The sequence below is a fragment of the Pseudorasbora parva genome, chromosome 8, assembly GCF_024679245.1.
Source record: "Pseudorasbora parva isolate DD20220531a chromosome 8, ASM2467924v1, whole genome shotgun sequence".
Taxonomy (NCBI): Eukaryota; Metazoa; Chordata; class Actinopteri; order Cypriniformes; family Gobionidae; genus Pseudorasbora; species Pseudorasbora parva.
This window is the reverse complement of record NC_090179.1, coordinates 28,953,157-28,980,500: the sequence shown is the minus strand read 5'-3', so window position 1 is coordinate 28,980,500 and position 27,344 is coordinate 28,953,157. Positions and strand designations below refer to the sequence as shown.

The window sequence follows — 27,344 nt, the reverse complement described above, 5'->3', positions numbered from 1 at the left end:
AGTTTTACCAAAATTGTATGGTTTTAAAATGTTGAAATGTTAAAATTCCATCTCACAACCAATGTAGAAGATTGAGGCTGCTTTTATGAAACAAAATTACTACATGAGGAAGCCTGTAGTAATTTTGTTTCATAAAAGCAGCCTCAATCTTCTACATATGCATAGTTGAGTTGCAGTGTTTTCTTTAGACGAATGTAATTTGTAGTTTCCACCATTGTCGTGGTTTTTTTTGGTTAAATTTGGTATTGAATATAATTAAATTTGCCTGTGCTCTGAAACAATCAGAAGACGCAAGCTAATTCATTTTTCCAAATTGGCTTTTAAGGCCAAAGCTCCATAGTCTCCCAAGTCCTCTAACAAATATCTCTGTTGTGTAGTTGGTTCGGGAGGGGAAATGAGCTTCTGAGAGGAAACCAGGGAGAAGGTAATGAAGTGTAAAGAGAGCGATTAATAAAAAATCAGTGCAGGAGCCCATGCCACTGTTAATCCTGATTAAAACATAAATGCTGTTTTGGCAGCCCTCTCTGAATAAACTCATTAACTTTTACAGAGGCGATGAACGAAGCATAAGCGTGAGATACTCATATGAGGTGGGTGGCTGATCTCTGTGGCCTGGCCACTGGACTGTGACCGTAACGGAGAAGAGAAGAGAAGGGGACGATCTGCCAATAATTGCAGAGTTTGATACATATATGCAACTGTGTTATTGTCCTGCATTTTGTGAATGGGCTGCTAGTCTTTTTGAAGCCAGAGCTGTTTTGTTATAAAGTTTGAATGGTTATCCACAGCTTCAAAAGGATGCGATTCTTTTGCAGTATTTTTACATTTCGTTACCTTTTCGGCACCCTGCTTGAGACGATGATTTTTAGTAGGACATCTTCATTAACGGCAGCAGTAAAAGCTATTCCGTGGGGATGGATATTTGGCAGGCTTTGAAGGGTAGCAGTGGCGACAACTTGCATCATGCTAATGTGCGTTTAGGAGGTGGTTTCCTGGCATTAACAAAAGGTCATGTAAAATGAGCACATTGGAACCATTAGGATGCCGTTATTTGTCAGTCCCTGAAGAGCTGTGCTAGTGAGCTGGAATGAGAAGTGTGCGTACAGAGTGTAAAGTGCTGTTTTAGCAGCTGTTAATGAAGGGAAATGAGTGTGCTGACTGAGGCAACATGGCGTCAGGTGGCACAGACTAGCCACCTGGCAAAATCCAAAGACCTTTGCAAACCAAAGGAGGCAGAATAGACATTCTCATTAGTCATCATGTAATAGAGGCTGTGTTCTGTGGCTTTTTGCTTAATTGCGCTCTAAAATACAAGAGAGAGGAATTAAATGCAGACGTATGTGTTTTCATCCATGAGCAGTTTTAGCATATTCAGGGGGGAGTTCGCTAAGAATGTGTCATTTATTACCTATCTATCTGCATTTGTTTTAGTATCTGATTCACTGAAGCAGGAGTGGATCGCCTGCCCCCCCCCCCCCCCCCCCCCCCCATAGAGCACAACCAGTGTTGTCACATTTACAAACAAATGACTCTGCGTCTGCGTCTTTTTTTTCTTTTTTTTTAATAAAGGCATGAGATCTTATTCACAAACAAATTACCTATAAATAGGTTCTTTTTAATAAATCAAAACATGCAGCAAGACCAATGCAATTTGATTCATGAAAAAATGTCTCTTTTAAATTGGTTGTTAGTGTTTAGTGAATCAAAAGCATGCAGTGAGTCTAGTCTGGTTGACAAACAAATTACTTTTAAATGGATTCTTTTTAGTGAATCAAAAGCATGCAGTTATACTGTTGTAGTCTGATTCACAAACAAATGACTCTTTTAAATGGGTTAATTTTTGTGAATCAAAACATACTCTACAGCCAATGTAATCCGATTCATGTACAAATGACTCCTATGGGCTGGTTTTTCAAATTAATCATTTAAAAAGGGGTCATGACATTATAATTTTATACTCTAAAAAGTAATTCAGGGGACCTGTTATCACAACTTGTGCATAAAAAATTGCCTTTTGCAATAACAAATGCATGGTTGCAAGTTCAAAATTCAAATTTAATGTTTAATGTTAAAGTTGCAAACATTATTATGGTGTTTTGTTGACAAAATTATGTTCATCATTACATCAACTTAATATCATCTGTAATTGAAACTCACATTTGAGTTTTGCATTAATTGCGTTTTTTAAAATGACATTGTAACTTAATTAAATTGTCTAGATAACTTCGAAAATTAGGCAGTGGCGTTCTATTTCCCAGCAAGCTTTGCATAGGACTGGATATATATGAATACATTTTTAAATGAAGTGTTGATTTGTTGTTTTTAGTGTATTGAAAGACATGTTAGTGTTTAATGCTGTCATGTTTGACATTTAAAAGAGTTTCTGTAATATTGAAGCTTTTGTGGTTACCATTGTGCTGAAGGGTACATGAACATTACATTGACACAAATAATTCATTATTATAATTCTTCGAATTCGAATAATTCTTATTCATTTAATATACATGTTAAATTAGTTATGTTTGCATGAGCTATGATAGCTGTGTATTTGAACTGAAATAGATAGGATGAATTGGTTCCAGCTCTACAACTCTTATTATTAATTTCCTCTAACTCAAATATAACTCTTTTTTTGAATGTGAACATAGTTGTCATAGCTCAAAATTATATATTTTTTGGTTTGTTGAGTCAACAAATTATTTTTTATAGTATATAATAATGATGTTGTACATTAATAAAACAACCATTGGAAAGAAAGGCAAAGTTTACTTCAGTTGGTTCACAGCAGTTTTTGGTTGATTGTGATGTAGTTAACATATGCACAGTTAACCAATGAAAACTAGTCTTTGGGATAATTTGCTACATTTACATTCATGAATGAGTTGTCCCTTTTTAAATAAAGAAATAAAAATAAAGAAATAAAGAAATAGTTACCAGTTGCATATTTTGGGGCATGTTGTAAATTTTGTATCAATTTGTATTATATTATTATTTTTTATATATAGACAATACGGGAGGTTCCCCTTTATAATTTACAGCTTAGCTGAGATATTTTTTTTCTCCATATATAAGCAAAGTGGACATAACCGATATATACACATATGAATCTAAATTGATTCCAATTGAGCTTGTGAAGTGGAATCAAATTGAATCAGGAAATCTGTATTGATATTCAGCCGTATTAGTGATGATGCAAGTGGTGCAACTGTTTAGTGAATTTACCCCTTAGATACAAAGTCTAAAGAAAGTGCAGATGAACTATGAGAGCTGATAGTGCTGCATTCAGCATTCTTAACCCTAGATTGGAGAGAAATTGGATCTTGTTTTTCTGTTTTGCCTTCTCAGAGTAATGAGATAATGACGGCTGGAAATTAGAGTCTAATGTCATTCAACGTCTCCTCCTGTGTATTGCCTGAAGAGGCTGATTAGCCTGTTTTCCATCGCAAAGTGTTCCAGCACTCCATTGATATGCTGCTAGTGTTTTTTGTGAAAACCTACTGCGCACAAATAAACAGAATGTTGGTATTGTTAAGGCATAGTTGTAATCTTTTACACTAGTTGCCTTTTAAAAACATTGTCTAAAGATATATAAAATATGTAGATGTAGTGCACACGATTTTTAAGTATTATGTAGATCATTTTAAAATTACTTCATGGATCATGCCTGCGCGATAATAAACCTTTGGAGGAGTTTACTGACTTTTTTTAGGGTTGCATTTTATAATTGCTGATATTTGCTGGTATAACAAAGCCATCTGTACAGAATGTGTAACAAACTGTTCACCCAGAGACTCAGAGATTGGTCTTTTTTCATAGCACATTTATATTTCATCAGTATTATCTCAGATGTTTATCTGTAAAAGTATTAGGACAAACAAATATATATATATATATATGAGATGAGACTTGAGATTGAGATGAGATTAAATAGTTGATGTTGTCCAGGTTCTGTTTAGTTTCATTGTGGTTTGGTTTGGTTTTCCCTGTTCTTGTTTTGCCTGTGCTCCCGATCACTGAGTGTGTCTAAATCAGCTCCCGACTCTCTAGCAGGTACTTGTTCTACCTGTTCTGTTAATTAATTTGTGTGTATTTGGTCAGAAATAATCATATCCAGTAATATTGTGAAATAGTGTTACAATTTCATGTAATGGTTTTCTGTTATATATTTTTCCTAATTTATTCCTGTGATGGCAACTCTGAATTTTCAGCATCATTACTCCAGTCTTCAGTGTCACACGATCCTTCAGAAATAATTTGAATATGCTGATTTGGTGCTCAAGAAACATTTCTTCTGTCACAGTTCTTTTATGCTTGGACTTGTTTGTTCATCTTCAGTCACATTTTTCCTTTGTTCTAGTTTCCCGCAACTTATGAGTTGCCATGGTTACTGATACTATAAGTCATTCTATTCAGCTGTTTGTCTTTACTTAACCTTGTCTGCCTGAGTATTTATTTCCTGTGTTTTCAGTTCTATTTGACAGTTGTCATTAACCCATGTCCTGGTTAAGGTTTGATTTTTTAAAATAAAGTTTATTTTGTTTTCATCTTCATTATCTGGCTACAGCAACTCTTAAAGGACAACTCCGGCGAATTTTTTAAGTTTATCTTGATCGTTATATCTTTGTGAGTACAGTTTATAGAAGAAGAAAAAACGAACGGGATTGGTGCTTGCAACGCGGAGTTATTACAGTTAATTCCCAGAGCCCCCCCATCAGCTAAATAGGCAGCTTTGGAGGCATAGACGTAACGGGTGTCTTTGTGCCTCTTAACAGACACAAAATACATTAAATGTCTGTTTAACATGAACAGGGCTCTTACATGACAACGAGATGCGTTTCACCACTTAGCCATTGTTTAAATTCACCTGTTTTAGCTGGCTAGCTGTGTCTCGCGCTGAAGTCCCGTGGGAACTCCGTTGTAGCTGGAAAAATAGTCCAGTTGGGACAGTTCTCAGTATTGAACGTGTCCGAGAGAAACGGTTTTCGATTCTGTACTGCTGATCCGAGAACTGCTGCTCGTTCAGTTACTCGCTCATGCTCAGTATCAGCTGCTCGTGAGTTCATCAGATCTCTCAGATTTCCATGTTAAGTCAATGAAAAGACATGTTGACGCGCGTCTGGAGGTCCTGTAGCGCGATAGACACGATTCTGCCTCATTCGCGTGAATGATGTGAATTTAAAGCGAATTGAGCGTCTTGAGTGGTTTTTTTGTGCCATCATGCGTTTGAAGCAAATTTGTGTGTACGCCCGAACTTTGGTGTCAATTTGCGCTGTGTTAACCAATAAGGAGGCTGCTTGCTGCTGTCACATGGTAGAGTGACGTGATGAAAAACCCTGCCTAATTAAAAAATACTGTTATTTTGTCACTTTTTATTTTTTGTTATTTTGTACAAAAATGTAGTTTTAATGCTTTTCAGTTGATAATGTTGTTGATTAAAGCTAAAATATGTGTTTTGTTTATAAATACAGTGTCTATTTAAAAAAAAATCTTGCGTTGGAGTTGCGAGATCCACAACTAAAGGGAGAGGAGATCCACAACCGGGACCCCCGCGAAAGCAGCCTTTCCTCGGCCAGTCCTTCTGCCGTTTGCCGCTGGCTCGGATGTCTTGGTTGTACTGTACATCTAATGGGTGATCTTTGGTCTAATAAATCTATTGTTGCCTACCAAATCATTTTGACTGAGGGCAAAGTGAAGTTTCATAACTTTATATTTTTAAGGATATAAAAATATACATATAGTGAAAATCCAGGTACCTCTAGTGCGTTTGCTGAACCACATTTGTTTTCATTTTTATGAAAATGAAAAGAGGCACCTGGTGTTTTAGGACATATTTCTCCTGGAGCGCCTTGAACGCGCGTCTATTTCGCTTCAAATGCTCGATTTCTAGTCGCGTCTAATTCACTGCGGCCGTGCGAATGAATTCAAAATGTTCATGCGTCAAACTAGATGCAGTAGACGCTCTTGCGTTCGGTGTGAACGTAGCATTAGACTTTGTGACTACTACTACTTCTTCTTATGTTGCAAATTTTAGTTGAAGCATTTATTTGAAATATAAATATTTAGTGACTTTATAAATGTCATTACTGTCAATTTTGATCATTTAATGCATCCCTGCTGAATAAAAATAGTAAAAATAAAAAAGCCACAAACTGCTGAACAATAATGTAAGGAAAGTGTCTATGCAATTGATTTACTTTTTACAATTTTGAAAGTATTTTTTATATTTTATTAATGGGACCTCTTATAAATAGTCTTAAAATTAAAATGTATTTCTTATTGTTTTTGGTTACTTCCATAATAATACAAAGTATTTTTTTTTTGTATAGATAGTTTTAGTATAGATTTAAAATAAATCATGCATTTTAAGATGCTGTACCAATAAGTAACATCCATAAAATAGACTGTAAAGCATGTAATAACCATGACAGTTTCTGTGGTAAAACTTTACAGCATCAGATGTCTCGGTTTAATGAAACGCAGTTTTCCTCGGTACACAGATGACACGGCTTAGGCTCTGAGAGCAGCGCCTGCCGATTGGCACTGTATATGAAGCACAGGGGAACATCTCTCAGTCTTGCTGGCACAGGCAGAGAAAGATGAAATGAAATGAAAGCATGTCTGGATTAAAGCTTGTTAAGGGGAAGAAGAGTCTTAATTGCTCTGGCTTTGTACAGCCTCACAAAGAGCCAGCACTGCTAATCTGTTGCTCAAGGGTGAATGTTTTCTGCATCCAAACAAAAGGCAGTTTTTAAGCAGGAATACAAAAGACCTGTATTCCAGGAAGGGTCTAAATAAATTGGAACGAAAGTCTCCAGGGTGCAAAGGGAGATCCACGAGCTGAATGAATTGGGTGAAGAAAGTGATTTGTTTGGGGGCTGCTAATTGGATAGAAAGGGGGCCATTTATCACAGTTGTTTTTGTTTATTTTTTTAATGCTCATCATTTGAATGGTCAGGAAGTGTAAATAGGGCATCTTTATTGGTAAGGAGTAGGTTTAGCGAGGATCTCATTTATGTTGTGAAGATGTATCAAATGTCTTGTTTAAAAAAAAAAAAATCAGACTGAAAAGAGACTGTACAGTTGCATGGAACTAAATTAGATACATATTAGAAGGTAAACAATGGAATGATCCATGCATTGATATACTTTATGGTTATCTTCTTTCTCGAATTCCAGTATAAACCCTTCATAGGCCCTCGTGACTGCCTCTAAAGGGCTACATTTTTATATTTTATATCCCAGCAGAGCAAATCCAGTTTTCCGTCTTTTCCCTAGTCTGACAACACTGCACTGTGTCACTGACTTTGGCTGGAATCTTTCCCCCTTGAGCTTTCTCGGTCCGAGCTGTTTGTTTTGAAAGCTTAAAATGCTCATTGACTAAAGCTTTTGCACGAACACGCTGAAGTCAGGACACTTCTGATTTGGGGTTTTATCAGGTCAGTGAGCTCAGGCAGACTCTTTGAATCACTGACAGTTTGTGTATTCCTATTTAGGCAGCACATCAAATTTTCACCATGATCTGTTCAAGGCTGCCGTGCTCAGAAATGTGACATATTGAGGTCTTGTACCTCAAAATGATGTCTGATGCTGATATTTTATATCTTGTTCCTCTGTTGCCTCCGTTGCAGTATTATGATAGATATGCACACTCTGGGTTGACATTGGTGAGTGTTTCTTGTCTCTTGATGAAGTTAAAGACTGTGAAGTGTTAGAGATTAGTAGATTACACACAAGGAAAGAAGCACACAGACATTTTTAAATGGAGTGAAAGAGACTAGGTACAACCCTTTTGGACCTTCGCCTGGTGCTCCCTCAGGCAAAAGTGGATTTGGACCCATCATGCGCTCAGATCGTTAAAACAGGGCCCTAATGTATTATTAGTCTTAGTGTGTGGTGCCTATATATATATATATATATATATATATATATATATATATATATATATATATATATATATATATATATATATATATATATATATATATATATATATATATATATATATATATATATATATATACAGTCTTGTTCAAAATAATAGCAGTACAATGTGACTAACCAGAATAATCAAGGTTTTTAGTATATATTTTTTATTGCTACGTGGCAAACAAGTTACCAGTAGGTTCAGTAGATTCTCAGAAAACAAATGAGACCCAGCATTCATGATATGCACGCTCTTAAGGCTGTGCAATTGGGCAATTAGTTGAATTAGTTGAAAGGGGTGTGTTCAAAAAAATAGCAGTGTGGCATTCAATCACTGAGGTCATCAATTTTGTGAAGAAACAGGTGTGAATCAGGTGGCCCCTAGTTAAGGATGAAGCCAACACTTGTTGAACATGCTTTTGAAAGCTGAGGAAAATGGGTCGTTCAAGACATTGTTCAGAAGAACAGCGTACTTTGATTAAAAAGTTGATTAGAGAGGGGAAAACCTATAAAGAGGTGCAAAAAATGATAGGCTGTTCAGCTAAAATGATCTCCAATGCCTTAAAATGGAGAGCAAAACCAAAGAGACGTGGAAGAAAACGGAAGACAACCATCAAAATGGATAGAAGAATAACCAGAATGGCAAAGGCTCAGCCAATGATCACCTCCAGGATGATCAAAGACAGTCTGGAGTTACCTGTAAGTACTGTGACAGTTAGAAGACGTCTGTGTGAAGCTAATCTATTTTCAAGAATCCCCCGCAAAGTCCCTCTGTTAAAAAAAAGGCATGTGCAGAAGAGGTTACAATTTGCCAAAGAACACATCAACTGGCCTAAAGAGAAATGGAGGAACATTTTGTGGACTGATGAGAGTAAAATTGTTCTTTTTGGGTCCAAGGGCCACAGGCAGTTTGTGAGACTACCCCCAAACTCTGAATTCAAGCCACAGTACACAGTGAAGACAGTGAAGCATGGAGGTGCAAGCATCATGATATGGGCATGTTTCTCCTACTATGGTGTTGGGCCTATTTATCGCATACCAGGGATCATGGATCAGTTTGCATATGTTAAAATACTTGAAGAGGTCATGTTGCCCTATGCTGAAGAGGACATGCCCTTGAAATGGTTGTTTCAACAACACAATGACCCAAAACACACTAGTAAACGGGCAAAGTCTTGGTTCCAAACCAACAAAATTAATGTTATGGAGTGGCCAGCCCAATCTCCAGACCTTAATCCAATTGAGAACTTGTGGGGTGATATCAAAAATGCTGTTTCTGAAGCAAAACCAAGAAATGTGAATGAATTGTGGAATGTTGTTAAAGAATCATGGAGTGGAATAACAGCTGAGAGGTGCCACAAGTTGGTTGACTCCATGCCACACAGATGTCAAGCAGTTTTAAAAAACTGTGGTCATACTAAATATTAGTTTAGTGATTCACAGGATTGCTAAATCCCAGAAAAAAAAATGTTTGTACAAAATAGTTTTGAGTTTGTACAGTCAAAGGTAGACACTGCTATTTTTTTGAACACACCCCTTTCAACTAATTGCCCAATTGCACAGCCTTAAGAGCGTGCATATCATGGATGCTGGATCTTGTTTGTTTTCTGACAATCTACTGAACCTACTGGTAACTTGTTTGCCACGTAGCAATCAATCTGAAAATAAAAATAAATCAATATTTTTAAAGCAATAAAAAATATACTAAAAACCTTGATTATTCTGGTTAGTCACATTGTACTGCTATTATTTTAAACAAGACTGTATATATATATATATATACAGTACACGGTATAGACTGAATTTATAGTCATTTTAAATAGTATTAATATATGACAATATTACTGTGTTTTTAATCAAATAAATGCAGCCTTGGTGAGTTATACTTGTTATATATAACAGTATAAGGTTAACAAAACCACTATCAAGAGGGGGAACCTAGCAAACACATTCAACCCCTCAAATTCAATTTGCCATCTGAAAAGGGCCCTGAACAGTATGGTCTATTACTCTTTGTAGTCATTCCGTACATTAATTTGGGAATGCCACAAATAATGCTAGAGAAAGATGTCACAACAAGGTGGAACAGCATGTTTTGTGTGCTGAAAAGCCTCTTAAGGAAAACATGAGCACACACGGTTTACTGTGCAGATTATGATCAGCCCGTGACATTCAGTGCCCTCCAATGGGGTTTAATTGAGAACATAATTTCTCTTCTCTCCCCATTTGAAGAACTAACTAGGGAAATGAGTGCATCTGTAGCATTTGCAGATGACACATACACATCAGCCATTGCTCTGAAGTTTCTACAGAGGAAGTTGAAACTTACAATGGAGCTGGTCTCAAAAGACTATTTTATAAGTGATGACCAAGCATTAAATCAGATTCTGTTTATTGTATTTCAGCCATGCTTGTGCCAATATTATTACTTTGCTATGGACAAAAATCAGAGTGCTCACAGGATAAACTACAAGAGCAATTAGATTTGGGTACCATAAGGACAGACCCTCTAGAATAAAAACAGCCAGGCTTTGTTCAGTATGGACATGCAGCAGGTTTAGATCTACCATGCAATGAATAGATGCATACCTATGTCAGAAACTTTTAACAACAGGAATCCTCTGGAATAACAGTGCCAGTCAAAGACATTTTCCTGCTTTTGTAGAACTGAAATTATTAAAATTAATATTAGACTAGGCTACTGTTAATTCAGTTATGCTGTTAACATATTAAGCATACTTTTAATTTACATTATTCTTTCAGTGTGCCAGCCTTGTGCATATGACTAACTAACAGATCCAGTCTATTAAAGGGGTCCTATAATGCCCCTGTTACAAGATGTAAAATAAGTCTCTGATGTCCCTATAGTGTGTGTACGTTTTAGCTCAAAATACCCCACAGACCATTTTCAGAGCATTTTTAGCATGTTAAAATTGTCAATCTTTAAGGGTGAGCAAAAACGTACCATTTTTGTGTGTCCCTCTAAATGCAAATGAGCTGCTGCTCCCTGCCCCCTTTCAAGAAGAGGGCGGAGCTTCAAGAGCTTGAGTTAGCCAATACTAGAGTTAGCAGCTCTGATTAATGTTCAGTACTGTTCAAACTAAAAATACTTTAAAATATATTTATTTAAAATAAAATAAAAATAAAATAAATACATTTATTAGCACATTCTGTCATGATAATCTATAAATCGCTTGAGATGCCTACGACAACTCTTCCTCTTCTCAACATGGCCTCACCCCCTTTGTTGCATGTTCCTGTGGGCATGAAATATGTACATTTTAGTTATGTAAAATGTAAGTTTCATCTTTGTATAACTAATAAAATTTTTTAAACAATGTAAAAACATATGTTGTCATAACTTATTGAACATATAACTTTTTACAGTGTAGTTTTAATTATATTAATTCAAAAGCATAATATAAAAGTAATCTTAAGAAAAGTTGTCTATTTATGAATAATTTGAATACTTATTTTCATAGAATTACTGATAATAATATATTATATTAATTAGTAATATTGTACTCGAACCAGCTAGTTATAAAGCAATGCTACTATAATTAACAAGCAAAATATTAATCTAATCTTAAAAGTTCAAATAGGTCAATAAGTCAAAGTCAGTATCAAATGACAGTATTTTGATCATTTTATAAGCTATGTGTTCTAACTTAACACTGTTTGTCACTTTATACGTTGGCTCTCACTTTCTGCTCTGGTTTGTTGATTGTCTTTACAAATGGTAAAGGGAAGGAGATCAATACACCGGCTGGGCAGTGCTCTATCTCTCTATCCTTCTCTCTGTTTCTCCGCTGGGACGGAGTAGGTGATGCCTGCCTGAGTGCATCACTGGCTCCTCTTGGCTGCTGGTCGATAAGCAGCCACTGATAGCAGGTGTCCTTGCATTGATCTGCCCTGCTTGTTCTTTGTCTCTGGTCATTATGGAGATGTGAGAGTGACCTTTCCACTCTGGTGTGCAGAATGGAAGAAAGGACAAGTACAGAGGACTGGAGGTACCTGTGCTGCTGTGTGTAGCAAGGGGCGCAGCCTTTAACTTTAGATCTAGCACACAGGTGAACCCTAAGACATCTCCAGATGTGACAGTAAAGAGTGGAGCAGCTGTCAGTTCAGTGACTCTAAATCATGGATGAAGACAGAAATTTAGAAGCTAGAAGACTGAAATGTGATATGTATAAGTATAAATTATAGCTTCTGCTCTGCAGCGATTTATAGAGTTATTTGTTCTTTACTTTTGCTACATGGTAAGCGGAACTTGACATTAACACCCGCCAACCCACCAGATAACAAAAAGTCTGGGCTGAGTTTGGCTTACATTAGGCACTTGGGTTAAAGGGTTAGTTCACCCAAAAATTTAAATTATGTCATTAATGACTCACCCTAATGTTGTTCTACACCTGTAAGACCTCCGTTCATCTTCGGAACACAGTTTAAGATATTTTATATTTAGTCCAAGAGCTTTCTGTCTCTCCATTGAAAATGTATATGCGGTAGACTGTCCCTTTCCAGAAAGGTAAAAAACCCATCATAAAAGTAGTCTATATGTGAAATCATTTGGTAAGTTAGAATTTTTGAAGCATCAAAAATACATTTTGGTCCAAAAATAACAAAAACGACAACTTTATTCAACATTGTCTTCCCTTCCGGGTTTGTTTTCAATCCACATTCGCGACTGCGTAGTGCACCAGATAACACGTCAGCAGCGTCACGGTGCATACATTTTCAATGGAGGAACAGAAAGCTCTCGGACTAAATATCAAATATCTTAAACTGCGTTCCGAAGATAAACAGGTGTGGAACAATATTAGGTTGAGTCATTAATGACATAAATTTCATTTTTGGGTGAACTAACCCTTTAATTCTAGCAATGTTTTTTTCACACTCTTGTGTCAAATGCGTAACGCGGTCCTACTAACTCTTACTAGCCCCTTTGGCGGGTTCAATATTAGGCTATATATAATATTTATATTTTTCAATCGTAGTATTTTAAAAAGACATCTAAAATAATAAACTAAGTGCAATGCAGTGTTGTCAAAATATGATATATATATTTTTTTAAATACATATTGATACTGAAATATCTGAAATACTTCCAATACTCACCTTCTGCAGAATGGATACACTATACCAGCTGCGCTTTCTTGAGCTCTCATCTCTCTGACTGCGAGTTGACACATCTGCCTCCTCTCACTCACTCTTTTCATTTGCCTCAGGTCAATATTGTTCATGTTAGAGGGCTTGAATTTCGCCATGGGAATGCGTGTATTGCGCGTAATTTGAAAATGCTAGTGTAAGTGCTGAGTTGCTAAATATCTACTTGCACGGTAAGCTATGTCACAGTGTTATTTATTTTACTATAATGTATTTAAATTATAATTTTAGAATATATGTTTTCTAATTAATTGAATAATTTCTCTGATACATTTAAAAAATGAAAAATAGTTTTGTTTATGAAGTGTTACACGCACGCACGCGCATACACACACACACACACACACACACACACACACACACACACACACACACACACACACACACACACACACACACACACACGTTGGTCTATGTGGTTTACAGGACCATTACATTTGTGGTTTACATTTGAAATGTCCTCATAAACCACAATAACCATAATGCCAGTGTAATACCCATGTAGTTATACAAATCTGTGTCCTCATAAACCACATAAAGAGGCTCACACACAGACACAAACAGACACACACACACACACACACACACACACAATTATGTGTATTTATATAAAATGTTGTATTCATTTGTTTATTTAGTTATTTGGTTTTCTTTTTTTTTTGATTAGTCTGAAATTTGGTCATAGTTTTACAGTTTTTCTCAGTCGCTTTGGTACATTTCTCGAATCAAACTCACAATTTGCAAAACAGTAAGTGCATTTCTCAAAACAATTTGTACAAATAGCAAAACACCATGGATAACCTGCAAAAGCCACTCTCTTACTCAAAACCCTTCGTTCATCTCTCAGAAGTAAATATTTGTGTCAATGAACATGTCAGTGCCATCAGAATGACAAGTCCTTGTGTCATCGTGTACGGATAAGACAGTCAAATTGTTTAGTCATGTTTTCAATATAACAGTTTACTCTGGAGGGATGTACTAACTACGGCTTAAAGTTTCGATGACAATTATTGTCAATTGTAAGTTACATCTTAGTGTATGTGTGAGTGTAATTGCAAGATAATGGAAAAGATTCAAATTTACACTCTTACTGTTTGTACTGTATTTTATTGACAGAACATGTCATTGAGATACAGAAATGAAAAGACAGCACTGAATAGCACACACACACACAAAAAAAAACTAAAGAAGAAATGTGAACATAGGAAAAACTGTATATGCGGTGCTGTAGAAATATACACATATATCTGCTAGTTGATGTTTCATGAGAAGCACCTTCGTTAGAGAAAGTCAAGATTCACCTGGGAGCAATTTACCAATTCAGGACAGATTTAGAAAAAAGTCTAATGGAAATATAGAAAGTATAGAAATATGCTTGACATATTATGATAACTTGTTCAACCATTTTGCTTGTAAAGACTTATGCTATGAGCTTGTGCCTAAATGTTGTGGGGGGTGAGACTATTCCACAGAGACCCAATATAATAAATTTTGATCAACATGACATAAGCAACTGATAATGTAGGGAACAACAGAGAATTGGACATCATCATTTGCATGGATGTACCAAAGCATTTGCAACTTGTTCAAAGAAATGAGAAACTGCTTTTTTGATGTCCACAAGTGACACAATGATGTGAGAATTGAACAGGTAGTTTTGAGAATTTCGATTCTGATCTGAGAAATGTACCAAAGCGACTGAGAAAAACTGTAATAGATTGGCAGCTCAACACTTACAGTTCACATAGTGAGAATACATTTTCTTAATGATATTGATAACAATAAAAACATTGTGTTTTTGCATTGTTTAAAGGAATGCATTGATAGTTGCCTTGCAAAAATGTTGTGCTTGTGCTACTTGCCATCATGTTGTAAAGATAGAACTTCACAGTTCGAGCTATTCAGATACACTCAAAGTTACTGGATAGACACAGCAATCACTATTACTTTCAACACTCAACAAAACCGCTGCTGCTTTTTCTAATTCACAAAAGGTCTTTCTTAAGGTAGCGATAAGAGCAGCTTAAAATAACAGCTTGTTTCATCACAATTGTCGAGCAATCTGATGTAAATGACTGGAGCAATCTTACATTCCCTGCCTGAAGTAAACACAACACACTCTATTGAGTCTAGGAAACTGTTTTTCACCTTTCTTAGCGTATCATCCAGCAGAAATCAGGCCCCCGGTAGACTGCAGCGAGGATGTTTTCTTAGACCTTTTAATGCTCTGATTACTTTATCATCATATTTTATTTGCGTTCGGAGACTGTGCGACTTCTTTGTGTTTCGCAGGTACTGCAAATTGCCTTTGTTATCTCTGATGAATTGTGAAAGATGTCAAACCAACTCACTACGCTTTCCCTAGTAACTTGGATTGCTCTCTGTTGTGACAGAATAGGGCTGAAAGAGAACGCTTTCTCTCCCAGCTTGAAGTTTCAAAGGCCCTTTGAATTATGTGTGACGGGGTTGAAGATAATGAAGGGTGTTGGAATGTGTCAGAGCAATGCTGCAGGATTTGTCAGGCTGCTACCACACTGAAAAACGTTTCACATCGTCATTGTTTACTTTAGTAGATTAAAATGTTTGTGCGTGTGTGCGCGCGTGTGTGTATGTGTCTCTGGATTCATCCTCTGCTGCCATTATTTGAGAATGCCAATATGTTTTCCAGTATGTTCTGTTTCCATGGTGTTTCAGTTTTTTTATTTTTTTATTTTTTAGATCTTGTGCAAATGATGTTTACTTTAAGAAACTCGCATGAATCATGAGCTGTTATGGCACTAAGTCATTTTACAGTAACCTTATTACAGGATCAGTCACCTGGAATGACATTCAGTCGTCATTCACTCACCCATCATTTACATTTTAGAATTAATAATTACGTTTTTTTTCTATACAGCAAAAGTATATTTGCTGAAAATTATGTCTCAATTTTGAGACACACAGGTAGTGTTTTAGTTTATGAACTTTTCTGGGTTTTTGAACTTTTTGGGTTTAATATTTTAGATTTTTATTCATTAGGCTACATCTTATGCTGTTTCTGTTCTGTCAAACAAAATCATATGTGCCTTTTTATTCAAACAACAATGGCACAGTTACAGAATAGTGTTATTATTATTATTATTATTATTATTATTTATATTCTACTAACAATAACATTAATAATAATAATAATAATAATTGTATTTTTTATTCGTTTTTAGCTCTAATTGTATTTTTAAAAAAATGTTTAATCACTTTTTTTATTTCTTTTTTTAAAATCTCTTATTTTACCTATCTCCTATGAAAATGAGAAATGTTACCGTAGCAACAACTGATTTTTTTCTTTTAGTTTAAGTCTTTATTTTTTTTATCTTTTTTAAGCTATTTTTTTATAGCTTTAGTTTTAATTTCGGTTAACAACATTCAGAGATGGGTGGTTCGAATTTGTTTTCTGGCCACAGATAAGCCATAAATATATTAATTGAATAATTACTAATTCAAAGTTATTTACCGAGCTGTATTAAAGCTACATTGTATATAAAATACAATTAAGAGTTTGTGTAATGACCATATAGTGTGCTGTGGAAGAGATTACTCACCTCTTAGTCTCTCTCTTTCTCTCTCTTACTCTCTCTCCCTCTCCATATAATTGAGCAGCTCTCTGCCATCCAAATAGATTAATTATGTAGCCTTGTGTGTGTGGAGTGTAAGTGTTGAACTGTGAGTGGGGAAGACACGAATCAAAGAAAATCAATTTAGGGGGTGATGTAGCCACCTCATCTCACTTCTCCCCTTAATTTCCCTCATGCTCTCTGAAAGGGCTCATCATAACTGAAGTGACATTCTTTCAAGTTCCATTTGGGGATATTGTTGTGTGTGTGTGTGTGTGTGTGTGTGTGTGTGTGTGTGTGTGTGTGTGTGTGTGTGTGTGTGTGTGTGTGTGTGTGTGTGTGTGTGTGTGTGTGTGTGTGTGTGTGTGTGTGTGTGTGTGTGTGTGTGTGTGTGTGTGTGTGTGTGTGTGTGTGTGTGTGTGTGTGTGTGTGTGTGTGTGTGTGTGTGTGTGTGTGTACATGTATGCCTGCAAGCAGATTTGTACAGTTGTTACATTTTAGATCCGAGAGACACTTACTTTTTAAAAGAATATTTTTAGGATCAAAATGAATGGGGATGCATTTTGGGAGGATTTAAAAGCAAAGATGCAAAGCATATAATTTCTTATAAAAAAAAAAGCACATTCATTATTCTGTTAACTTTTGTGTTATTTAAGCTGTTCAAAAGTTTGGGGTGAGTAAGATTGAAAAGTTTTAAATACATTTATAACTTTATTCAGCAAGGTCACATTAAAATAATCAAAAGTGACAGTAAAGACTATTACTGTAACATGCATGGTCTGCTTTAGTTTTGTTTTCACTGTTTTCTGTTTCCCCTGTCTGTGTTCCTTAGTAAGTTTCCATGGTTTTTGATTATTTCTATCCACCTGTTCCATTTTACTTTGATTGGTCCTTGTCAGTAGCCTGACAAACCAGACTCACATCAAGATGTTTGGTCTGGAAACTCACCATAGACAGGGCTCAATCAGAGGGGCGGGATAAACGGCTGTCTTTCAAACTCCCTCTGCACGCGATAGGATAGCGCTACAACCAACCAGAGCAACGAATGTGAAACAGAGCTTGTTGATAGATTAAACATTCGCCGTATCCGGTCAGCTAAACTACGAACACATCTTCCCTTTTTAAGAATGACTTCAGTGCCGTTCTTTGTTCTTTTCTCAGAGAAAAGCTTAACTCCAAGTCTTCCAGAGTCGCGCTCAAAGCTGATTCGAAAGACCGCCGTTCGCCAGTTTCTGTGTTTACTAGAAGCACGCAAACGCAACTCGGCCGTCGTCATTATGGCCCCGCCCACCGACTCTATACACGATGTGATTGGCCTGGCAAGAGTTAGGGGAATACAGCTCAGAAGGGTATTGAGAGTTGCTAGATGACACTCGCGGGCAGATTAGATTTGCTGCCGCTAGGGTGCGTCTAGATTACTAGGCTATCTTGTCAGTATTTAAGCCATCAGTTCTTTCAGTTCCCTTGTCTGCTATCATTACTTTCATACATGGTTGCTATTTTTTCCTCCTGGGATCTCCTGAGTTGTGCGTTTAATACAACAGCCATTCATAACAAATGCAAAGAAAGAAACCACAACAGACAGATATACATACATACATACTTACATACTACTTACATGCATACACTTACACACGTACACACACACACACACACACACACACACACACAGATAAACACACACACACACACACACACACAAACACACACACACACACACACACACACACACACACACACACACACACACACACACACACACACACACACACACACACACACGGACGGACGGACGGACAGATAGATAGATAGATAAAACTTTTAGCAGCACAATGTTTTTTTTAGATTGATTTCTGAAGAATACTGTGACTGACAATTTTAAATACATTAAAATAGAACAATTATTTCAAATTTTAATAATATTTCAGAACATTATAGTTTATACTGTATTTTGGTCTAATAAATGCAAAAACTTTAAAAAAATCTTACCGACCCCACATGTTTTAACAGTATTACAACTTTACACAGAAAAGGTTAATACGTGATTATTATGATCATTTTTTTCAGACTAAAATGTTAACTGTGTGCACTATTTAAACAGCATGTTTACCTGTGACCTAGATTCCATTGTAAGTGCCTCATTAATCAAATTGCTATAGCTTGCTCCAGCTCTTAAACTACTTTTCATTTCTGTCACTTGGCCCACCCCACACCATTCCACACTGTTAATCAGTACCCTAATAGCTTAATTCACACATTGTTTAAGCAAACTTTCATTAAATCTGGTCCATTCTTGTATGAAACACCCACTTTTCACTTTATTTTCTCGTTTAATATCCTGTTTCACTTGGAAATATGTCAAATTATGGAAGTAAAAGGGGTTGTGACCACCTTTCGCATTGATTTTAGGCATACTTACAGTATTCGGTGCTGTAGAAAGCATTTTGTGATCTCCATCTTGTGTTCTCAAAGAGCTGTGTTGAATGGTTGGATAAATGGCTAAATGGTTGGATTGCTTAGTTTTATTTTGACCTAGTAAAAGTAGGGTTAAAAAAAGCACCTGTAAAGCCAATCTTTTTTCTTTTTCCTTTTTTAGAAAAAAAAACCCAGATGGAACAAATAATGTTTTTATGCCTTTCTGCAACCCGTTCCTCCAGTGAATGAAAATGCTCGGAAATGTAATCAGCTCCGTTTATTTAGAATTCTGCGGTCTGTTCAAGATAAGCCCCATTTTTAGTTACAGTCTTTGAAAAGCTCAATGATAAACATCAAAGTGCCTCTTGAGGCGGTTCTCCATCACTCAGTCGGCCTTTGTGTCTCTCCGCGTTGGACTGACTTTTGCTGAAAGAAGAAGGTGGAGAGAGATAGAGATGGAGGACAATAAAAGGAAAGGACGGCATGACTGTTAATGGGAAGGAGATGGAGAAACCTTGACAGAGGAGGTAGATGAATAGAGGTGTGATGAGTCATTTAAGCTCCTTAAACCCTAAGCTATGTATATTTCCAGTACCGTAATTTCTAGTGAACTAAGCAGCTCAACTTAAATGAGTGATGTCAGCGTTAGTTACTTCCCCTGGCAGAGGTGCAGTTTGATTTGTTTTCCATCTTGTTTTCTTTTTCATAACTGAGACTTGGCTGTGTGCTTCTTCCTGGAGGGTTGTTTTTCTCAGAGCGGGGGCCACAGTGGAGGCGCAGGTAGTCGAAGATGTATAGCTGTGAGGGAGGTGCTGTGTTAGTTTCCCTGGTGCATTATTGATGCTAGCTGTACACAATAGGGAGGGGAGTGCTTTGCCTCACAGTCTTTCTCTCTTCTTCTTACAGTTTTCTCTTTGCCTTGTGGCCTGTGGTGTGTTTTCTCTCTGTATCTGTCTCTTAGTCTCCTTTTTCTCACCGTCTGTCTTGCTCTCTTAAAACACGGTGCCGGTCTCCTTACTGAGCTGTTTTCAAAACTCACTTAAGGCGACAGAAAAACATCCTTCCAGGGAGGCAGTAATACTTTAATCAATGCAAACAGCAAGGGGAAAAAGTGAGTTAAGGTTTTGCTGGGTGGCATCACAGAAGAGTGCCTGTCTACTGCCCGTCAGTATTTAGGTTTAAAGTCAGACTCTCCGTCCTCAGAACACACAGCTGATACATGAGCTCTGGGAGATAAAGTATCACTCTGGTTATAGTTGATGACTATTATAGTTGATGACTGGGGCGTAGAACACTTAGTATTTTTGAGGGGGCACCAGTGGGTTGTGGGAGGGCATTTCCAGTGATTTTTAGCCTTTGCGTGCTTATGTCACAGGACACACCGCAGCTGCAGTAGTGCTCTCTTGGCTGTATTTAATTCCTTTTTTATTTTAAACTTTCCCAAACTTGTTAATTATATCATGAAATATCTGATTTTCTGAATCTCAAATATGTTCAAGTAAATGAATTTATAGTGATATGTTGATCTATAACGGACAATGGTTCCACTGCTCTACTTAGAGTTTTCACATTTACAACACGTAAATTCATCATCACAATTCATCTCCCAAAAGACATGAAAGCAAGTAGTCGTTGAACTTGCAAAAGAACAGAGTTTATAATAAAAAGAAGAATAGCTTTGCAACTACATAAACAGTTGTATCAGATATCAATAAAACACGTTGTCAAATTATATATGAACGGATTATTATTGCCACTTCTATATCAGTGTGTATTTTACAAACAATAATATTTTTTGCCAGTATATGTAATAAGTAACATAAAATAAACAGTATGGTTGAAAGTGCTGCATAGTTAGGATCTATTGTTGTGATGCATGGCAAGTGAGAACGTAAAGGGTTAGTTCACCCAAAAATGACTCCGTTCATCCTCGGAACGGTTTAAGATATTTTAGGTTTAGTCCGAGGCCTTCCTGTCCTTTGAATGTAAGTGTATGCCCACTTGCTGTCCACGTCCAGAAGGTAATGAAAACATCATCAATGCAAACAGCAATAGGATAGTCTTAAAGGTTTATTAAAGCTCTTAAAGGGTTAGTTCACCCCAAAATGAAATTTCTTTCATTAATGACTCACCCCAATGTCGTTCCACATCCGTAAGACCTCTGTTCATACTCGAAACAGTTTAAGATATTTTAGATTTAGTCCGAGGCCTTTCTGTCCTTTGAATGTAAGTGTATGCCCACTTGCTGTCCACGTCCAGAAGGTAATGAAAACATCATTAAAGTAGTCCATATGTGACATCAGTTGGTTAGTTAGACTCTTTTGAAGCGTCGACAATACATTTTGGTCCAAAAATAACGAAAAAAATGACTTTATTCAGCATTGTCTTCTCTTCTGCGTTTGTTTTCAAACCTCAAATAAAGAATCAAATGGTCACGCAGATTGATTCGTGATTCATATCGCCAGTGTCAAGTGATTTCAGCAGTTTGCCAGTTTGAAACGTGTTTCGAAACTTGAATCATGACCGTTTGATTCTTTATGTGAGGAACACGGAAGAGAAGACAATGCTGAATAAATTCGTATTTTTTGTTATTTTTGGACCAAAATGTATTGTCGATGCTTCAAAAGAGTCTAACTAACCAACTGATGTCACTTATGGACTACTTTGATGATGTTTTCATTACCTTCTGGACGTGGACAGCAAGTGGGCATACACTTACATTCAAAGGACAGAAAGGCCTCGGACTAAATCTAAAATATCTTAAACTGTTTCGAGTATGAACAGAGGTCTTACGGATGTGGAACGACATTGGGGTGAGTCATTAATGAAAGAAATTTCATTTTGGGGTGAACTAACCCTTTAAGAGCTTTAATAAACCTTTAAGACTATCCTCTATTTTTCATATCTATGTGTATTGGGCCTGTTGGAATAAATATAAAATGATATAGTGGTGACAATTTGATTCACAGAGTTCCACAGAACTATTTATTTATTTATCCATCTACATGGTATGCAATATTATTATATTATATTATATTATATTATATTATATTATATTATATTATATTATATTATATTATATTATATTATATTATATTATATTATATTATATTACAATTTTGAAATGACTTTTACATTATGATACCAATATAATTCCTAATATAATTAATCCTTATATAGTTTTTATTTTATTTTATGTTTATTGTTTTGTAAAATTCTAACACAATATTTGATGTATTCATCCTACAGATGCATTATATTATTTTGTCATGTACTTGTCATAGACTCGAACCTGTGCCCTTTTGTGTGGCAAACGTCTATTTCTACACTAGCACTTATAAACAGTGCATACAATGTGCTTGGGGACAACCTGTGAACTCAAAAGTAGGAGTATTTTTAGGAGTATGTGAAAGCAGGAAAGAAACCAGATTGCTCCAGAGAGATTGCCCAGGTAATACATGTGCTGTAAGTCACTTTAGATAAAAGCATCTTATAAATAATGACTATACTAGATGATGTTTTTCTTAACAGATGTCTCAGGGCAACTTTTTGCATAAAAATGAGTGACATCCCACTTCTCCCTCCACAACTGTTGTTTGCCGTTGTTCTTTCTTCATTGTGTTTCGTGCCTAAAGGGCGCTATTTAAATAAGAGTTCAGTGAACACACCTATTTGCAAGTTAAGAGAAAATGCAACTGAGGGTAAAACAAAGCCCACACTCCCCTGCTGGTTTGTGTAAAAAGCTTCTAAGGCAGTCTCATGGTCATTTTAAAGTCAAATCCAGCCATTGAAGAGCACAGCACTGAGGGACCTTTTGAACAGACAGTGAAGTCAGTCTGAGAGATTCTGTTTATACTCCACCAGCACTAATGGAGCAAATCAAACACTCTCCTGCCTCAGCTCACCACGTCTGTTTGGTCTTGCCTGGAGTTTTTAGAGGAGCCCGGACTATGAATTGCTGGGGTTATGTGAAGTACAGGGGGTATATGGGACTTTCCACTGGGAAACATTTGGGATGGCTGATTTTTTTTCTTCTTCTTTAAAATCCCTGTGACATTGAGTGTGATATGCATAGTGAACTCTTCTTTTCAGAGATGTTCGTGCTCGGGGTGAAATTGACAGTAATTCACCTCGTAATATTAGGCACATTCATTACATTCAGCCTGTCTAATATAACAACCTTGAAATTTGACTTCAGTTATTTCATAATTACTCATGTAAGGGCACAGCTAATAAATGAATCATAAAGCGATTGACATTTCGAGCCGACTGTTTTTGCATCTAGGATTCCTTGTCAAAAGTTCTGCCTATGGGGTTTGATCTACAAATGGCTGAATTCTAAATAGAACTTCCTGCCCTTTGCTTTGTCTCTCATGTGTCTTTTTTTGCATGGATGTGAGTGATGCGTTAGATGTCGATGTGATTTTTACCCTCAAAGCCGAGTCAATCTCTCATAAAACACACATCACCGCTCTGCGAAACGATGTGTATCTTTTGCTTTTGACACTTCATAGGATAGGGGGAAAAATAGCCCGTCAGTTCCGTTCGGTTTGAGATATCATCCTCTCCCTTCCCTTTCGAAGGAATGCACTTCAGATACACCGGGCTCCATTGTTGGAAGCAGATTGTTATTAGTAAGTCGTGAAACAGAAAGAGAGCTATTAGGGTGCAAATGAAGCATTGTGAAATCAAAAGTTTCCCTGGAACGCAGCAGCCTCCTGAAGGCCGGCTGATTACATCTCACCAGGTGCAAGTGGGGAGATCCATTTTCACCGCCACACTTCTCAAATCCACTCATTACAACCTGCCGCCTGATGAAGGGATGCACTCATTAATTGGCTAGGGGAGGAGAGAGAGCATTCAAATGAACAATTACGGCAAAGGAGTTTATCTTTTTTCCGCCACATGCTCCACGGCGTTCTCAAAGCGTCTATAATCATAATCCATTTAGTGGATACTTTTCCATTTTGTTAATGTTCTGGGAGTTCTGACCCCACAGCAGCGTATGGCTGAACCACAAAGCACCACAAACCGTATAGCGCACAGTCTTCCTCTCCTTGGGTGGTATAGATGGGAAATTTCTTGCAAGGCGTTACACAAGGGAGGGTGGCTGGCTGGCTTTGAAATTTGTTAAAAGGCTCTATTGTCGTTTGAACACACAAGTTATTGTAATAAAAAAAATAAAAAAAAATCTACAAATTTTTTTTTTATATTATTTGATGAACATTGAGTTTTTCATGGCATATTTATTAATTTTCATGTTGACTTCTTTGAACAGAATTCTGTCCTCTATCTTCATTTCTGATTGAAAAATAAAATTGCGAATTACTTACTAAATATATATTTTTTTGCTTCTTGTGCTCCCTGTTTCTATCATTATACCTGCTTTAAATATTTTAAATACTGATTAGATCAAAATCAATGTGATTATTAAAAGAACATTAAGGTGTATAGGTAGTGCAACTCCATTAACTCTATAAGCTCCGCCCCTCACTTCCGCCCTGTGGCTGCGGGTCTGGTGCTGGTAATCAATACCAGCGAGTGATCAATTAACCGTGGGCGGGGCTTGTAAGGGGGGCGGGGCGTCTTCGTCATGGAGTGATGAAACTATTTTAAGACTGTTACGAAAATTTATGTTGACAGAAACATAAGATGTCTATGCAAATATGAACATATGACTATAAATAGATTATGATGCATAAATGTCTTTGAAAATGAAACAAAATAACCGTCTCAAATAACCCAGTCAATAATATTGGGCATTGTATTTGAGCTGAAACTGTGAATACACCACCCTGCAGAGCTTTGCTAGCGGCTTAATAAACTCCAAATGCATCCTATGAGATTAATCACATATATGCCTATTAAATTCACATCTACCTAAAAGGACTCAAATGCGCACGTGAACTTGGCCATGCTAGTATTTTACAGGCTTAAAAGAGAAACAAATTTTTAATGCGCTCTTCCCTTAACAACAATGCACAGGCAACAAATTTGAAACCACAGATCATTTACAACCCTATTACAATCGTGTTCTCATTGTAATGCTATGTGCATGAAAGATTGGCGCTGCACATAATTTTATTTTTCATGATCAAAGTGATTACAGGCATCACATGCGCATTTTCGAATCCAAAACAACTTTAAAGCCTAGGTCTACTTTTAAAAAATATATAACAAAATACAACTACTGCATTATTAATATCATCAATGATTTTGAAAAAGAAATAGCCTATATAAAAAGAATATGACCGTCTCATAACCCAGAGTTGATCATTTTGGGTGAGAAGCTGAAGACAATGAAAACCAGCCGATATAACGGCAGCTAGCTGGTTATTAAACTCAACCCAATGCAGTCCTATAGGAGATTAATCAGATAGATATAGACAACATATAATCAAGTATCAAACAAGTACTGTGGAAAAGGACACAGATATGCAGATGAACTTGACCGCGCTCTGACTCTCGTTGTGGATTTCCTTTAACAGCGCGCTGATACACGGGGAACCAAAGCACAGAGAATACAACATTCTATTACAATCGTGTTCTCATTGTATGAGAACTGTGTATATGACAGATTGGCGCTGCACATCTTGCACTGTATATCATGATCATTCACTGTGCTTCCAGGCATCACTGCACGATTCAGTTTAATTCACGGTTTGGAAGGCGTGCTGTCTACGCTAACCATTCAGACCTCAGTTTCCACCCAAAATGTTGCAATAACAATCCGAAAAAGAGACCAATATATGTTTTAAAGTCAGGACGATCATCGCTTTCATGATCGATCGACCACTGTTGCCCATCCCTAAACCAATCACAGACTGGCTTATCCCCCTTGCACGCTATTGGTGGGTTTAACACAATGACAGAGAGAGAAACAATGGGTCATTGCCTGTTGATCACATCTTGTGGTCTGATTGGTTGAAGGACTATCCAATTGCGTACAAAGTTATTTGAATAATGACAGTTGATCACACCTCTTGTGCAGCAGAAAATACAGAGCGGACCAATGTTCAATCTTAAATTGAGCTTGGTCTGGTGATAGCCAGACAAGTACTGAGCTATACCCAACCCCTAACCTATACCTAACCGCACAAAATAAAACTAAACCCTTCACAATGTACGTTTTCATGAGAAGTTGATGAGGTTAACAGTGTTCTAAACTTACTGTATTTTTCCTAATAAGCTCTGTTTTTTTATGTCTCCTCCAGGCTCTTTTATGAATGGAAGGTTAGCAGTCACCCAAAGAGGAGGTCAGCTGGAAACAGAGGACAGGTCTAACCCATATCACACTACACAGGACACGGACAGAGACCTGCCCTTGTTCACGACAGCTCCTCCTTACAGTGGCCTTGACCACCATCCACCTTTTAAGCCCTACCCGCCTTATGACCCCCGAGGCCAAAGCCACGAGCAGTATTTTCAGGACAGCGGAGGGGCAGCTCACCATCCCACAGTGCCATCCTCTAGTTCCCATCTTCTTCAGGATCCGTCCACACAGCTGGTCCCACACGAGGACGCGGCTCCATTCTCTGATGTAGCAGCTCCCAGAACCACCACACTGGCTCCATCGGCCGCTGCCCTTACCCAGCCTCATGTGCCCAACATCCAACACAAACTTTCAGCAGAAGCACAGAGGAGAAGCACAGAGGAACCACCCAAATCCATGACTGTAGCGTCACTTACCACCACCGACGCACACACATCCAAACCACCTGCTTCCAAACAATTAGATAGAGGTGATGTCACTCCGACCTTAAACAACGAGCCTAACCTGGTGAAAAGAGACAAAGAAAAGTCCTCCATGATCAAAGTGCATGGCACTCCAGGAAGTGATGTAGCTATAAAAGCATCATCTGTGTCTGGGGATTTGGATGGCGACACCACCACCTCCACTATCATCACCACAACAGTTATTACGACCATGCAGACGCCAGGTACCATTCACATGTATTTCACAGTTTCCTCATGCCTGATTCAGGGCTCTTCACAGGTTTACCAGCCCTGTTTCTGCCTAAAGATGTGGGTTTTGAGATACCACAAGATTTATGCAGGGTCACAAATATAAGTTACCACCCATAATGTTTACATTAATTGTTTTTTTTATTGTGATTTCAAACTTGTTTTTCCCCTTTAAAATCACAGAACAAACTGGAAACCATATGCTTTTATGCATGAAAGTATTTTTAAAGCAAGGGAATGGGTCCTTGAAAATTAATATTAATTTGTGCAATTTGTGTTTTATAT

General features: G+C 37.1%; 1 protein-coding gene across 2 annotated transcripts in view; it reads left to right on the top strand.

Annotated features, from left to right (window-relative positions):
- Positions 1 to 27,344, top strand: part of sez6b (seizure related 6 homolog b) — a 244,640-nt gene that overhangs the window by 103,335 nt on the left and 113,961 nt on the right. For both annotated transcript variants that reach the window (XM_067450669.1, XM_067450670.1), the window contains one exon: positions 26,309 to 27,034. In XM_067450669.1, the coding sequence (XP_067306770.1) occupies positions 26,309 to 27,034 (726 nt within the window). The remainder of the gene's footprint in view (positions 1 to 26,308; positions 27,035 to 27,344) is intronic.